Source organism: Nilaparvata lugens, chromosome 4 (assembly GCF_014356525.2).
Source record: "Nilaparvata lugens isolate BPH chromosome 4, ASM1435652v1, whole genome shotgun sequence".
NCBI classification, from domain to species: domain Eukaryota; kingdom Metazoa; phylum Arthropoda; class Insecta; order Hemiptera; family Delphacidae; genus Nilaparvata; species Nilaparvata lugens.
Window position 1 is genome coordinate 74,817,398 of NC_052507.1, and position 17,446 is coordinate 74,834,843.

A 17,446-nucleotide genomic window follows, 5' to 3' on the forward strand; every position below is an offset into this window, starting at 1 on the left:
CAATTTTTTTCGGAAAGCAATACTTTTCTTACCTATGGTAATAGGGCAAGGAAAGTAAAAATGGCAAGTATAGTCTCGCCCTTAGCGGGTACCCTAAGCCTGGTTATAATAGGTTTGTTTTTTACTACTAGCCTACTACAGTACAGTTTTGTTCTATTATAAGGTACAGTTTATATGGTTCACTTTTGAATGGGAAAGGATCCAGAGATTGAAGTAGAATAATTGTTCCTGCTTGGCAAGTTCTCTTTATATCACTTTTAAAAAATTTACAATGCTAACAAATTATTCTTTTTAGAAAAATACATATTTCTGTATAAATTGTGAGCTAGAAAATAAATAATTGGCATTAAATGATCTTATATACAAATTCAAGATATAAAAGTGTCGATAGATTTCGAGTAAAAACGTTTTCATTTTGCTTTTCCCTGAGCTGCCACAGCTTCCATGGCCTTCTTTACGGTCTCTTCGTCACCAAGGAATTTCATTGAAACCACTGGCTTGAAGCTAGCATCAAGCTCATAAACAAACGGAATTCCAGTCGGGAGATTGAGACCCATAATCGCTTCATCAGACATATCTGAAATGACAAACAATTGCAAAATTATACTCTTACAATCAATTTAACAAAACTCTTACAAATTAAAAATCAATCTTGAAATAACAATTATTTATCAGTTTTTTTCGAGAATCTAATTGACCGAACGTAGTGAGGTCTATGTTTTAACTCGGACTTGCTTTTGTCTGTCTGTATGTAACGCGATTACGGCCAAACGCGTTGATAGAATTCTATGAGATTTGGCAGAAATATTCCTTTTTCAACTGCGCGTCGATGTATACACAAGGTTTTTTTGAAATTTTGCATTTAAAGGATAATTTGAAAGGAAAAGGAATTCCTCCATACCCCGATATCACTGTACTGAATATCAAAGACCTTAATGAGGTATCTTTGCTGAATATCATCTACTGTAAATATGGGATAATCAGACTATAGAATTATTCAATAATCAAGAATTTTTTTTTATTGTCACAAACAAAATAGCATAGAAAAAAGTCACTTGACATAAATATCACAATATTAATACTAGGATCAAGTACAGGTCAGATTAACTTACATTATAAAAACTATAATAGAATTAAAACTCATAATATTATGGATGAGAGTCACTAGTTAAAATCTCTTCAACAGAGTAAAATGCTCGCTCCTTCAACCATTTTGTTATAATATATTTGAATCTTTTACATTCATAATTTCTAACTTCAGGTGATAAGAGCATTTAACATTTTTACACCAACATAGCTATACACTTTTTGTGTCTTAGTTAGCTTAACTCGACTTGGATCAATCTGAGTGACAGCTCTTGTGTTATATTCATGGATGTTTCCTCTTAAATTGAAAAGACTGAGGTTATTCTTCACATACATTAAACAGTCCAACATAAAAATACGAGTAAGAGTCAGAACACCATTGGCTGAAAAAAACTGCCTACAAGATTCTCTCATGCCTAGATTTAATAACTGTATGTAGAGCTCTTTTCTGGCAAGGAAAACATCTTCTGCCCCGCTAGAGTTACCCCATAACAGAGTTCCAGAATTCATAATCAATTAGCTGACAAGTGATTACACAGATGATGTCTGGAGAAGCCAGTCTATTTCTGTACATCTATAAGGTCTATAGTTTCAATCAAATACCTTAAAGAGGTATGCATCATTAAGGTCTTTGGTTTCAATATTTTGTTTTGCAGTCATGGTATTATTATGCGTGCCCATCAGTATCAATATTCTCACATTCGAAAAAACTAATTCAAAAGGTGATTAAAAATAATCAAATTAATTAGATAATGCTGAAGAAATTATCATATTTTTGATTGAAAAAAATAATTTTTATCAGATAGAAAGATTATCACGGAACTGGATGAATTATATCATATTATGGAATACTAATTCAAACGTGAACTGAGTTTGTTAAAATCTAAAACAGGTGACATCAGGTACTTGTAGATGAGAATACTGCGAGAGGTCTACTGTTCACAGAACTACTAGTAATATTATCACGGTACTGGATGAATTATATCATATGGAATACTAATTCAAACGTGAACTGAGTTTGATAACATTTAAAACAGGTGACATCAGGTACTTGTGGATGAGAATACTGCGTGAGGTCTACTGTTCACAGAACTACTAGTAATATTATCACGGAACTGGATGCATTATATCATATGGAATACTAATTCAAACGTGAACTGAGTTTGTTAACATTTAAAACAGGTGACATCAGGTACTTGTGGATGAGAATACTGCGTGAGGTCTACTGTTCACAGAACTACTAGTAATATTATCACGGTACTGGATGAATTATAACATATGGAATACTAATTCAAACGTGAACTGAGTTTGTTAACATTTAAAACAGGTGACATCAGGTACTTGTGGATGAGAATACTGCGTGAGGTCTACTGTTCACAGAACTACTAGTAATATTATCACGGAACTGGATGCATTATATCATTTGGAATACTAATTCAAACGTGAACTGAGTTTGTTAACATTTAAAACAGGTGACATCAGGTACTTGTGGATGAGAATACTACGTGAGGTCTACTGTTCACAGAACTACTAGTAATAATGATGACGATTTTGATAATAATTACAATTCACAGAAGAATGAAACAAGCAATATCTGTTGGGATCGCTCAGTGCAAACGACAGAACAGTTGCAAGCAAAAATAAATTATTCGTTTTTCCATTACAAAAAATAAAAAATTCATTTTCATTTAAAAAAAATGTGTTTTATTATTTTATTTTTTATGCTTGTTTCAAGCGTTATAAAGGTGCTCGCACAGTAAGGAGGTGGGAGTAGAGGGAGAGGGAAAGTTCAAGATAGAGGTAGATATAGCATTGCATATTGAGGAGGGTTAAGGCGCTCCATGACAAACAATTGCAAAATTATACTCTGATAATCAAAATCACAAAAATCGTACAAATTAAAAATCAAACAATTATTTGTCAGTTTTTTTCTGAGAATCTAATTGACCGAACGTAGTGAGTTCTATGTTTTAACTCGGACTTGCTTTTGTCTGTCTGTATGTAACGCGATTACGGCCAAACGCGTTGATAGAATTCTATGAGATTTGGCAGAAATATTCCTTTTTCAACTGCACGTCGATGTATACACAAGGTTTTTTGAAATTTTGCATTTAAAGGATAATATGAAAGGAAAAGGAATTCCTCCATACCCCGATATCACTGTACTGAATATCAAAGACATTAATGAGGCATCTTTGCTGAATATCATCTACTCTAAATATGGGATAATCAGACTATAGAATTATTCAATAATCAAGAATTTTTTTTATTGTCACAAACAAAATTGCATAGAAAAAAGTCACTTGACATAAATATCAAAATATTAATACTAGGATCAAGTACAGGTCAGATTAACTTACATTATAAAAACTATAATAAAATTAAAACTCATAATATTATGGATGAGAGTCACTAGTTAAAATCTCTTCAACAGAGTAAAATGCTCGCTCCTTCAACCATTTTGTTATAATATATTTGAATCTTTTACATTCATAATTTCTAACTTCAGGTGATAGAGCATTAAACATTTTTACACCAACATAGCTATACACTTTTTGTGTCTTAGTTAGCTCAACTCGACTTGGATCAATCTGAGTGAAAGCTCTTGTGTTATATTCGTGGATGTTTCCTCTTAAATTGAAAAGACTAAGGTCACATACATTAAACAGTCCAACATAAAAATACGAGGAAGAGTCAGAACACCATTGGCTGAAAAAAACGGCCTACAAGATTCTCTCATTCTCTCATGCCTAGATTTAATACTGTGCGTAGAGCTCTTTTCTGGCAAAGGAAAATATATTTTGCCCCGCTAGAGTTACCCCATAACAGAGTTACAGAATTCATAATCAATTAGCTGACAAGTGATTACACAGATTATGTCTGGAGAAGCCAGTCTATTTCTGTACATCTATAAGGTCTATAGTTTCAATCAAATACCTTAAAGAGGTATGCATCATTAAGGTCTTTGGTTTCAATATTTTGTTTTGCAGTCATGGTATTATTATGCGTGCCCATCAGAATCAAGATTTGAGACTCCATTCTCAGTGCAATTTAAACTTGGGTAATTGTGATTGTCCCACCATTAAAAAGTCAATAATACTAAGTATTTGGGAATTATAAGATGGAAACCTTAAATGGGATGTTCATATTAAATACATATGTAGAAAAATTAGATATTTATCTTTTAAATTTTATCAAGTTAACAGATTTCTTAATAAGAACCACCTAAAAATGATGTATCATGCTCTAGTCGAGTCAATTTTGCAGTATGGCATAGTTGTTTGGGGAGGCTGTTTCAACTGTCATATTGCTGAATTATTTGTAGCACAAAAACTGATAATTAAACTATATTAAGCAAACCCAGGCTCTATCCAACGGATATGGTTTTTAGTGATTTTGAGGTCATGACTATACGTCAATTATACATAAAAACCGTAATTGAGTACTTAATAAAATATAGATCCGATTTTCCTCTCACAATAAACTCTACTCTCAATTATTATAATCTAAGGGCCACTGCTAACAAATATGTAATCTATAACACTGATATTGAATGTATAAGGAGGCAATTAATTTACATAGGTACTAAAATAATAAACCTCATTCCAAATCACTTTCTCATGGACAATAAGATCAGTGGAAAAATTAACTGGATATAAAAACTGGACATACAGTAATTTCTTCTTCCATTTAGATATATGACTCGAGATTTCTGCTCCAGCATTGGGTTTTCATCAGTTTTTTTCTTTTTTCAGTGGACTCGCTTACCTTTATTTTGGGTACCTATTCCTCTGTTTTCTTCCTTCCCCCCATTTTTCTCTTCTCCAACACACCCAAACACTAAGCCATTGTTTTTTTATATTTGTAACATTTTAGTGTCTTATTTGTTTCGTAAATCTTTGTAATTTTGTTTTGTCTTGTTTTGTGTGTTTTTAATAAATAAATAAATATGGAATACTAATTCAAACGTGAACTGAGTTTGTTAACATTTAAAACAGGTGACATCAGGTACTTGTGGATGAGATACTGCGTGAGGTCTACTGTTCACAGAACTACTAGTAATATTATCACGGAACTGGATGCATTATATCATATGGAATACTAATTCAAACGTGAACTGAGTTGTTAACATTTAAAACAGGTGACATCAGGTACTTGTGGATGAGAATACTGCGTGAGGTCACTGTTCACAGAGCTACTAATAATAATGATGACGATTTTGATAATAATTACAATTCACAGAAGAATGAAACAAGCAATATCTGTTGGGATCGCTCAGTGCAAACGACAGAACAGTTGCAAGCAAAAATAAATTATTCGTTTTTCCATTACAAAAAATAAAAAATTCATTTTCATTAAAAAAAAATGTGTTTTATTATTTTATTTTTTATGTTTGTTTCAAGTGTTATAAAGGTGCTCGCACAGTAAGGAGGTGGGAGTAGAGGGAGAGGGAAAGTTCAAGATAGAGGTAGATATAGCATTGCATATTGAGGAGGGTTAAGGCGCTCCATGACAAACAAGTATTATTTGTGTTGATTAAGGCACCTCTATCTCGACGTTGACTTTACCTCTATTTCCTCACTATACGAACTTAGGCAGAAAATTGAAAGAATTTTACTCTAGTCTGAACATAGAATAAATTCAAAATGGATATCTCAAAGACTACAAAATTCGAAAAACCTTGCTGGATAAAACTACAAAAAATTCAATTAGCATCAATTTTCTGTAGTAATAGTAATGTCAGTAGGACTAAAAAGGGCCAGACCATATTAATAGTTATTTGTATATCTAGAGTGAAAAGTGCTGTTTTTTCTTTAGGGGAAAGTTTGAAGCCCGAGGCAAAGCCGATTATCAAAGCCTCAGGACCATTTCAAAAAGATGGATCTACCGGAATTAATCAGGATTGAAAATAGCCCAGCTTTTTTGCAACCGGCACCAAGTTCAACAGCTGAGTCATAATTTTGACACAGTCCCACACACATGAACTCGCTCACTCAATTCCATCACCAACAGACGACGAAATAATTATTATCAGCTGCTTTTCTAAGGTTGAATAATAATAATTATTATTATTATCCTTTTAATGTCCTTCAGCGAGTTTTCCCAGAGATGAGACCTAGTGCAATCCAATCTTTATATTGTAAACCTACTATGTTCTGAATTTCGTGAGAATCGTTAGAGCCGTTTTCGAGATCCGGTGAAATACAAACATATCAACATCTAAACAGAAGTTGCTCGTTGAATAGTATATGATTTATTTTATTTATCATATTTATGTTATCATATGTTATAATAATAGTGAAGTGTTGTGTTTCTTTTCTAGCTCAAAATTTTGCAAAATTACTCAAAAATTTCCAATCTGTAGAGATTTGAGTGAAATATGTTTGTTTTTAATCAGTTTTTAAATACCTATCAAAATTCAAAATTTTTAGTTTAGTCATTAGTTTTGAAGTGGAAATTGGACGTTTTGAAGTGAAAGTGAAATCTTAACCTTATTCTTTTTTGAAACTTTTATTTGTAAAAATTTGGGAGATGACAGTTTTGGGCTATGCCTGTTGTCTTCTCCCAATCATATTATATTTATTATAATTATGATCTGTAATTCCAATGGAATAAATAAATGAATAAATGATAAATAACTTACTGTCTAGATGTTTGACGATTCCACGAAGACTGTTTCCATGAGCAGCAATTATGATCTTCTTTCCTTCTTTCAGTTGAGGAATGATCGTCTCATTCCAGTAGGGCAGAGTTCTTTCGATTGTCAATTTCAAAGACTCAAACATTGGAAATTCAGCTTTGGATGGCCCATCCTTGTACCTTGGGTCCTCCACAATTGCCTTGTAATAAGCATGGCCTGGTTCCATTGGTGGAGGTGGAATATCGAAGCTGCGTCTCCAGATTTTCACCTATAGAAAAGAGCAGAAAATTCAAAATCAAGTCCAATTATTTTTCTTCAGCTCTACAGCCCAGTGTGGGCTTTGGCGTCATCCACAACATTCCTACAAGGTCCTCTGTCTTCAAACAATCCAATTGTACCACTTCATATCCAATTATAGTGTAGATAAAGTGGGTTGAGACTTGAGCTTCCATCTGACCAAATTAATTTGAATTACAGATGGAATTAAATAGAGAATGCATTTATTCAAATGCTAATTAATATATACGAGTAATTATTATTGAACGAAAATCCTAAATAAATTCTGCAAATCACCCCGAAGACCTCTGCTACTGCAGACATTGACAACAGGGCTAACAGCTTGATGGAAATTCGATGAGAACTACTATCCAAAAATAAAATGAGCGCTGGCTTCGTATAAAATGAGCGCTGCTATCCAGAGATTGTCAGTTTGGTAACTATTTTTGGATAGTAGTTCTCATCGAATTTCCATCTAGCTGTTAGCCCTGTTGTCAATGTCTGCAGTAGCAGAGGTCTTCGGGGTGATTTGCAGCATTTACTTAGGATTTTCGTTCAATAATAATTATAATTTGAATTATATTATATTGAATCGCTGCCAAATTGTGTGAAAATATTACTTCTTATGTAATCCCAATAGACTGAATAAATTAATACAATGTGACAATGGTAAATCAGTTCATCAATGCCATCACATTGAGTGCCTGTTGCACAAAAGCTGGTTAAAATCGTGATTACTTTTACGAGAACTTATCAGAGAGGTCTTCTTTTTAAAAAAAGCCTTCTCTGATTGGTTCTCGTGAAATTAATCACGATAAAAATTTAACCGGCTTTTGTGCAACTGAGCCTGAATATACAGTTTTCAACTCACAAGGGCTTGTATGAGAAAATCTTAATTTTACACAACAAATTTGATATGAGAAATTATAAATTTGGATAAGCACCACAGTTTCATTGCCGAAAATTAATCAATATGCCTAAAAGCTGCCAACAAGAATCATCAATAGCAAAATCAACAAGTACTTCATGAATAAATATTGTTGAATAAAAACACTCATATGTTGTCAAATTCTACAGTTTTATTTGGTACACGACTATGGTTCCATGATGTGACCGGTGTGGTCACGAAACCATGGTCGTGTACCAAATAAAACAGTGTAGAATTTGACAACATATGTGTGTTTTTATTCATTTAAGGAACGGTTCTACAATATTGACAATTACTCAGTTGAGTTTTTAATGAAAATTGTTTTTTTAAGATTAATAAATATGAAAAAAATTTTAATTTGATTGTTAATAAGTTATTCATTAAGTTGGTTTATTATGACAATATTTAAAATCAAATCGGGTTTTAGAGTTTTGAGAATAAATGTAACTAGAATACCCTAGTGCATTGCTGCTATAGCCAAGTTCATGGGTAGAATGCTCTTGTAAAGGTACTTACAGTACTCTTAGGCTCAACTCACACTTACGCGACTCAGGTCGAGAAGAGACTCGACTCTAGTCGAAAGCATGTGTTTCCAAATGGTGACACTCAGACCAGTCGACTCTAGTCTCTGTGACTGTCACCATTTGAAAACACATGTTCTCGACTAGAGTCAAGTCTCTTCTCGACCTGAGTTGAACCTAAGAAGTCTGATTTGAAAATAGATATCTGATTTGAAAAAGTAGATATTCCGTACTTATTATATACTTATGTATATAAGTGTGAGTTGAGCCTAAGGGTATGATCACATTGGATGCACGTATGTGCAAGTGCACGCGAAACTATGCATGACCACGCGTGCAGACGAGAGACGAAATCTGGAAAGAGCCATAAAAACACTCACACGAAACACGTGCACACGTGCACTGGTGGCGTTAAGTGTGAGAAGCGACAGATAAGCCACAACGTGTTTCAATTGCACTTTTAAAAAAATTCGGCTCATGCATGATCTGACTTGCACATGTACGCATTCAATGTGATCACACCCTAATATCTTCTTCTATCGAACGACCGTCCTTGGCTGTTCTTCAGCTTTTAGACGCCTTGCCGTCCAGTAGATCCTTGCTTTTTGCACCCTACATAGGTGAAGCTAAATATGTAGTTAGGTATAGGTTACAATCATCTCGAGGACACACTAAATCAAGCACACACACTATCTAGTTACTATTTATTTGATGAAACTCTATGTTTGTAAAAGCTCTTGAGTTAATAAAACATTATTTATTTAGCGTGGTATATGAGAATGTCTGCAAATGAAAGAAGAAGGGACGTAAACAACTTGATACTATCAGATGATTGCAGCATTGAAGGTGTCAGCGAGTTTAAGTATCTTGGAGTTACACTGACAGCCGACAATAAGACTAACCAAGAAATTTCTAGCAGAATTATGATGGGCAATCGAGCGTATTTTGCAAATCAAAGGATTTTTAAGAGTAGAATAGTATCAAGAGCAACTAAAGTAAAAATGTACAAGACGTTAGTCCGACCGGTTGTGACATATGGAGCAGAGACATGGACATTGCTGAGCAGGGATGAAAGAGCACTGAAGTCATTGGAGAGAAAGATGTATCGAAGGATCTGGGGACCACTATGTGATGGAGGGGTTTGGAGAACCAGACATAACAGCGAAATCGATGAGGCTATAGGGGAAGGAAATATTGTAAGATTTATTAAGGCAAGAAGGATGGAATGGCTTGGACATGTGGTGAGAATGAATATGGAAAGGACACAACTTAGACTGCTGGATGGACAAATGATGGGGACGAGAAAGAGAGGAAGACCGAGACCGAGATGGATAAATGATGTGATAGGTGATCTGCGTGTGCTGGGCGTATCCAACAACTGGCGGCAAAGATCCCAGAGAAGAGACGATTGGAGGCATTGTGTTGAGGAGGCCAAGGTCCACCCAGGACTGTAGAGCCAACTAAAGTAAAGTTATTTAGCGTATGGCAGATACACAAAAATATATATAAAACCTTATTATTATCTGTTACGGGTAGGCTTATGTCGAGCTGCGTTCTAAAGATGCATTGTTCACCGCCTATCATGAGATCCACGTTATAATGGCAGTATTTGGTAAGCATTGGTGTCTATCATTCAACAAAGCGCTATCATTTTCTAGCTCTGCAACGTTGCCAGATAGTTTTTTAAAAATGTTGAAATATAATTAACAAAATATAATTATAATCTCAATAATTATGAGAATTTATTCAACAATTTATTTTCTTGATGAATAAAATACAATTGCTTATTTAAAACAGGAATGAACAGTTATATTACATCAGGTATACCGGTATCAGTTATCCTCTATTATAAAAGGCAATGTTTTATATTTGTAAAGATTTGGGAGAATACAGTTTTGGGCTATGCCTGTTGTCTTCTTCCAATCATATTATAATTATGATGTGTGATTGTCAATGAAATAAATAAATGTCGAGGCAGAGAATCGGTAATGCTCTGTTCTATCTTACTCCACTTCCATTATAACGTGGACCTCACTATAGATTTTCACCTCTACTTCCACCTCTAGCTACATCTACATATCCACCACCTCCTCCTCCTCCTCCTCAACATAAGTGTACCCTTATAATGTAATAAATACCAATAATCCGTTTACCTGATCTTCTCCATATTTTTCCGCAGTTTCAGCTTTGTTGAGACCTGTGAGTCCTCCGTAATGTCTTTCATTCAGTCTCCACGTTTTTGAAATGGGAATGTCAGTTTGGCCGAGCGCGGTCAGAATGGTATTCAAGGTCTTTTGAGCTCTGCCCAGCATTGATGTGTGGGCAACGTCAAATTTGAACTTTCCGTCACTAAGTGCTTTTCCTGCTGCTTCAGCTTCTTCAATACCTAGAAAAGATCCCTCAAGTAATGAATAAAATTTTATTAACAATTTTATAGTCAGTGTTGGTGAGGAAACATTTATTGTGTTGTTGGATATCCATCTTGTTTTCACTATTATTATTACTATCGTATTTTATATAACTAAACTTTAAAGTGGAAAAAAATTAACATTCTTCGGTGTGGCGACGACCGTTTCGTGTTGGTGCTGCAAATTTTCAAGCCAAACATTTATTTTGTAATACTTATCAAGTGTATACCTATATTGCTTATTTGTACCATATTCAAAGGATGGTTTCTTTCAATATATGGCTGAGATTGTTATTGCTGTAGGTGTGGCCAATAATAATGCAAATCCTTTGAATTGGTTCACATAATTTTAAGACCATTGTTATATTCAAGATTGATTATTGGTGGCCACTCCATCTTTAGGTCTCATATTTAAATTTCAGAAAACTTTATAAGTTTTCCAAAATTTAAACTACCAGGAGTAGCGATAGTTGCGATCCCATCATCATGTCATCAATCCCAAGGTCTCTGATCTTATCATTGCACAGTTGTCTTCCATGTAAGGATGTAGCCTTATCACATTGAATATAATATGTGCGAGTGAAAGCTTGGTTATGCATGACCAAGCGCGCAGATAAAAGACAAACTGTAGAAAGAGCAATATATACACTCACACTGGACGCATGCACGTAGCCCTGCCTAGTGGTTGCGTTTAGTGTGAACAGCTACATACAAGTCACAACGTAGGCCTATTTCTAAATAGCACTTTCCAGATTTTGTTTTCGACGCTTGTATGATCAGACATGACATGCACAGTTACGCATTCAATGTGATCACACCCTAATGAAACTCAACTTAACGAGTGTACCCTCACCAACTAGGTACTCAAATGATAGTTTCAGATGCAGAGCAGTGAAGAATAATCCCTCTTTAGACATTAGGTAGAGCTCAAATTGAACTCAATTAATTAGTATAAGGCTGAAACGTGCTAAAGAGTATATTCACCTTTGTACAGTATTGAAAGAGACTATCAATCATAACGCTAAACCAATGAGCTGTAGGCTATACATTAGCTGCAATAATCAAGTCAATTGCTTCAGTGGGAATATTTCCAGACACACTCAAGTTGGTTAATGAACCACTACTTTTATCATGTATTCTGACACTGCCTGTCTAATATCCCCAGTCAAGTTATGCTTAATTTTAATTGACAATAAAAAATATAAAGTAGAATACAAACAAAAATAAACGTGTAGAATAGAAACTTACCTTTTGGGCTAAGGTCGGCATCATACCAGCCACAAAACAAGTTCTTCTGGTTCCATTCGCTTTCACCGTGTCGAACCATTACGATAGTGTATTTGGCCATTTTATTTCTTATATATCCTTTAGCAGAAGAGTAAAAAAACTTAGTTGAATGGTTCGAATGTAAGTCGAAAACTTTGTTTTTGGTTTGACCGGGTAAGCACAGTGACCTAGCAAGGTTAAGGACAGTGTGACCAATTGCCATCTCAGTTCTTCTTTGTACTGTTACCAACCAACTATCAAGTAGGCCTACAATAATTTTTCAAGCTTGGCTATTTTTGTATTTTTATCGGTGTATGTTTGTTAGAACAAATAATATGTTTTTGATAAAAATCATGTGTTGAAACAGGATTTTTGATTGATTTCTACCTGATATGACATTTTACTTGGTCATTATTAGTAAAATGAAAAAATTCAGGTTATGATAACATTATTGAACCCAACCCAATCAACAATCTGAACCTTATCACAAAGTAGAAGGAAATCTTCTCAGTGACCTAACCTTAAAATATCAACATCATCAATAATAGGCTAATTATTTTTTTTTATTATTTACCGGTACTCAATCTATTAAAATTGGTGAATAAATTAAAAAATCTTGATTACTGCTTTTTATGATTTAAAAATAAGTCCAGGCTACCGTACTAAATTATATTGGCGAAATAAATTTCACAACCATGAAATTACAGAGCACTTAACCCTTTCAGACCAGAGTTACGTTCTCCTTCTCCATGTTATTCAGGATTCAGGCCTTTGATTGAGAGTATTGAGACTAATAATAATTTTGTTAGTTTAATTATTCTGCATTATTTAGTCAGCACTGTAATGTAAGCTGCTGCCATCTATGAGCAGACAGTAGAAAGTTTCCATGAAGTATTGATCGAAGCATGGCCACAGAACAGATATGTATAGTGGCATGGCTGGCATAGCGTCGGCCTCCAATTGAGTCCATCAGTCCAATAAAAAGATTGGTAAGTCAACATTTTTCCTTCACAATTATACTACTAGTAGTTCTGTGAACAGTAGACCTCGCGCAGTTATAGTTATAAACCACAGTCTCCTCTAATACTGTCCATCAGAGTAAATCCTGTCATGTCAGCAAGAAATCGGTGTTTAAACGACTAATGGCTGTTCGGGTTGTTGTATCGACAATGCTAATAATTTTATGTAAACATCTATGCTGCTTACATCAAAAGCTTACCGAGTTGAAAGCAGAGAAAAGTCGGAGAAACCGACATCTAAATACCGTGGGAGAAACTACCATGCTACTTCAAGTTATCAATTGCATGCCTTACTGCATGATTTTTACTCTATAAGCCCTGAAAAAGCAAAACATTGGATAAAAACCTGTTATTTTAACAATTACACACATTCAAGAGCAAATATCTCGGGAACTGTTGGGTATATCACAAAATTCCACTGAACAAAAAATGTAGAGAATTTAGCAAGCTTTATTTTCGAATAGTTATGTCGATTGAACGCATTGTTCTCAAGATAATTATGAGCGTCGAAGCAAAACGCTGAATAATGCAACTTTTAAACCACCCTCATCCCCTTAGCACATGAGTTAGGAATGGGGACTTTAAATATGTTCTCCTCCTAACTAGTCTCAACAAAGCTGCAAAGTCCAAAGTTTTGTTTAAAATATTCCCTCCAAATTCCTTTGTCAATATTGGTCTATTGTTGCAAAAATGGAGATTTCACACTCAACACTAAAGCTGCTGTAAAAGGTGTAGGGAAATTCGTAAATGTGTGAAATCATACATCAAATTGAAGAGAATTCAATGCTCTACAAGCTCATAATCAGCATGGATTTTTCCCATCGATATTAAAGAGTTATAAGAGCAAAAATAGAAAAAAATTCGTGGCATTTGGTTTTTTTTTAAATGTCACATCTTCAAGAGCGTATATCTCAAGAACTGGAGGAGATATGGAAAAAGTTGTAGGATAAATATTGTAGGAAATTATGTAAGCTAAGCTTTAATTTGTTATATGATAGTAAAGTCCTTAGGATACATAGTTTTTGAGTTTTATGCGAGAAACCAAGAAATGGTACCTTCAAACCACCCCCACCCCCTTAGCACAGTGGGTTGGGGTGGGGACTTTTGATATGTTTACCTCCTTACTACCCTAAACAGAACTGCGGGGTCAAAAATTGTCTTCCAAACATTTCACTCTATACCCTTTTTTGAGCATTCATTGCCTGGACTATATTACCATAGGTAAGGAAAGTATTGCTTTCCGAAAAAAATTAAGTTACCCCAATTTCCAAATTCCTATATGTTTCAAGGACCCCTGAGTCCAAAAAAGTGGTCTTTGGGTATTGGTCTGTATGTGTGTGTGTGTGTATGTATGTGTATGAGTGTATGTGCGTCTGTGTACACGATATCTCATCTCCCAATTATACGGATTGACTTGAAATTTGGTTCTTAAGGCCTTACACTATAAGGATCCGACACGAAAAATTGTTATCAAATGCAATTCAAGATGGCGGCTTAAATGGAGAAAATGTTGTCCAAAACAGGGTTTTTCGCGATTTTCTCGAAAACGGCTCCAACGATTTTGATTAAATTTTTACCTAAATAGTCATTGATACGCTCTATCAACTGCCACAAGTCCCATATCTGTAAAAATTTCAGGAGCTCCGCCCCATCCATTCAAAGTTTGATTTTAGATTCCCAATTATCAGCCTTCAGATACAATTTAAACAAAAAAAAAAAAAAATAGAGTGGAAAAGATTGAACATGAAAATCTCCACAATTAATGTTTAGTAACATTTTACCCAAAAATTGAAAATAAGCTCGAAATTCGATAAAATGTGATTATCCAATTGCAAACTGTTGATTCTATTAAATGATTCACTATGAAGAGATAGCAGACCTCGTATGTCTCCAGCGTTATTGTCCTTTCACCAGCTGGCTCAGATCTTTGTTTATAAGTAGACTTGAGATGCGCATGAACACTAGCGTCAGGTATTCAATTCTCATAACGGCAAGGAAAGTTGTGTGAGTGCGCCACACCAGATTTTTCACTTTGTACAGAATAAGATGGAAGATTTAGAGACTAAAGATTTAGGGCCTAAAGATTTACATTTTATAATCATGTGGCTTGCAGTGTTGCTGATTTTTTCAATCGAAATGTCTGGACATTGACGAACATAATCATTAATTAAAAAATAACTATAGGTCGGATAAAAATGATCCAGAAACCAATAGAAAGGAGATATTCTCCCTGTTAATTTGATATAAATTTATCACGAATTACGACGTCCCATGATTCTGAGAGAAGTGATATTCAAGCACTACTAAGATATCGGGGATGATATTCTACATCCAATTCTGACGTTGAATTGAAAATTTCAGAAAGTTGTAATTTTACACGATTTGGCTACACTGTACTTTCTTCGGATGGAGGGTCAAGTTTCAACTTATTTTATACATACTATAACTTCGAACTTTTATATGTAATTATTGGTTTTTAAATTTTTCAAATGTTTCATTCTATAAATACAGGCAGCAAGCTTGTTAAACACATGCTGATAGACTTACCCAAGTCTCTACTTTTATTCATAATAATTTATATGAATAAGTCTCTACTTATAGGTATTCAAAATATTATTTCGCACGTTCTTAAGAATTATATTTACTCGTATTTTAAAAGGTATCCAGAGATAATCCTTACTACCGTATAAGTTTTTTTTTTGGCGGAGGGGGGCGCCGGAATGTTGTTCGTTTCCACTAGAAAAATGTCTAGAACCGGCCCTGCTCCAACTATTTGAGCATGTTTAAATTTCCATTCTTTTCCAAAATTTTGAATGACTCTGATACCGTACTCAATAATTTTAAATTGTGAAACAATCACAATTAATTATACTTTTTTATACTAATTATCCACTGTTATTTCTGTTTAGATCCTGGAAAACAGGAGATTTCTGCAGCAGAGATTCTGGATTGCATCGAAAATGGTAATCTATATATCTGAGCTGAAGGATTTCCTCAGTGTTGATGAGGAAGAGCAAGAGGATACCATCCTTCCTCAGACTGCCAATCGATTTCAAGGAGTGGGAGCTGAAACAACAGGCCAGGAAGAAGACAACCACATGAATGAGAACAAGGACATTGGGCTTGCAATTCATCTATGAATCCAGTTTTATATGCATTCTCCAGCCGGAAACAATGAATTTGATGATTCCATCTATTTATATGTATTTATGTATTATATATGAGATTCAGGGATAATAATCTTCTAATTTCATCTTATTGAGCTTCACTAGCCTGAATCCATATTTTAGAATAAATTCCTCTGAAGAAGAAATTGTACTTAGTAAATCAATCAGACTGGTAGAGCCCTGTAATATTGTATAGAGTGTGGCATCAAAACTTAATAAAAACTTGACTATAAAATCACTTTTATAATTATTTATTTGTCATTGGAATGTGTCCTATGAAACTACAAAGTGCGCCAGAGAAACTTACTTATTTGAAAGGTCAATAACAACAAAAGTACTTCAGTTAATGGTTTAATACTTTTTTATATGAAAATACAAAATCCCAACTTTTTTTCATGCATTCTTGAAAATGACATCAGATCAATGGCAACCCCCATTGCGCATACACTGATGAAGTCGACTTTTGAAATTTGTATCCACTTGTTGCAGTATATCAATCGGTATGTTGGCAATGGCGTCGCGAATGTTGTTCTTGAGGTGTACTATGGTCGGTGGTCGATCGACATAAACCAGGGAATTCAAATAACCCCACGAAAAAAATTGCATGAGCTTCGGTACTGAAAAAATGACCGCGTCTTCAGGCAGGCTGTCAATCAGCATAGCAAATGCATTTTGACAGGCAACAAAATCGCGTTCAGTCAATTCTTGAACAACAGCCAATTTATAGGGTTGAAATTGAAGGTCTTCATGGAAAATTCGTCGAACAGTGGAGTCGGAACTTGCCATAGCAGCTGCATGTTCGCGAGCCAAACGCTGGGGAGAACACACATCTGACTGCTACACTCTTTCGATATTTTCTGGAGTTCTGATGGTTCGTTGAAGTCCATTTCTGGGATTAGCGACACTTCCACACTCCCGAAATGAGCTAATCCACGACAGAATCGAGTTACGGCCAGGAACGAGTCTGTGAGGAGGAATTTCAAATCGAGCGCGGAAGACACGTTACTTTGCAACAACAAGGTTGGCCATTACAAAAGAAGCTCTCTACTGCGAAGGCCCGCTGTCTTCTAGACCAGAGCATGATGGCTACTTACTTGAGGGATGATAAATTTGAAAAATTCCTCCTCCAGATGCG

At 34.8% G+C, this 17,446-nt stretch overlaps 1 protein-coding gene and 1 long non-coding RNA gene across 2 annotated transcripts; one reads left to right on the forward strand and one right to left on the reverse strand.

Moving 5' to 3' along the window:
* Window positions 1–222: 222 nt before the first annotated feature.
* LOC111044326 (phosphoglycerate mutase 2) lies at window positions 223–12,937 on the reverse strand. Its single transcript, XM_022329434.2, has 4 exons — window positions 12,108–12,937; window positions 10,606–10,838; window positions 6,731–6,995; window positions 223–577 (listed from the first exon to the last, which is right to left on the reverse strand). The coding sequence occupies exons 1-4, from the start codon at window positions 12,346–12,348 to the stop codon at window positions 411–413; spliced, it is 906 nt and encodes a 301-aa protein (XP_022185126.2). The 5' UTR covers window positions 12,349–12,937; the 3' UTR covers window positions 223–410.
* Window positions 12,938–12,961: 24 nt separating this feature from the next.
* On the forward strand, window positions 12,962–16,561 carry LOC120350958. The gene is made up of 2 exons (XR_005571127.1): window positions 12,962–13,114; window positions 16,054–16,561. It is a non-coding gene; the product is annotated as an uncharacterized LOC120350958 (long non-coding RNA).
* The last annotated feature ends 885 nt before the right edge of the window (window positions 16,562–17,446 follow it).

What these genes read in the sequence shown, in the direction of transcription:
- LOC111044326 (XM_022329434.2), bottom strand. Translation starts at nt 12,348, where the DNA reads ATGGCAATTGGTCACACTGTCCTTAACCTTGCTAGGTCACTGTGCTTA. An exon ending in AAAAATATGGAGAAGATCAG is followed by an intron (nt 6,996 to 10,605) that starts GTAAACGGATTA and finishes TCTTTTCTATAG; the next exon opens with GTGAAAATCTGGAGACGCAG. An exon ending in AATCGTCAAACATCTAGACA is followed by an intron (nt 578 to 6,730) that starts GTAAGTTATTTA and finishes TTGTCATTTCAG; the next exon opens with ATATGTCTGATGAAGCGATT.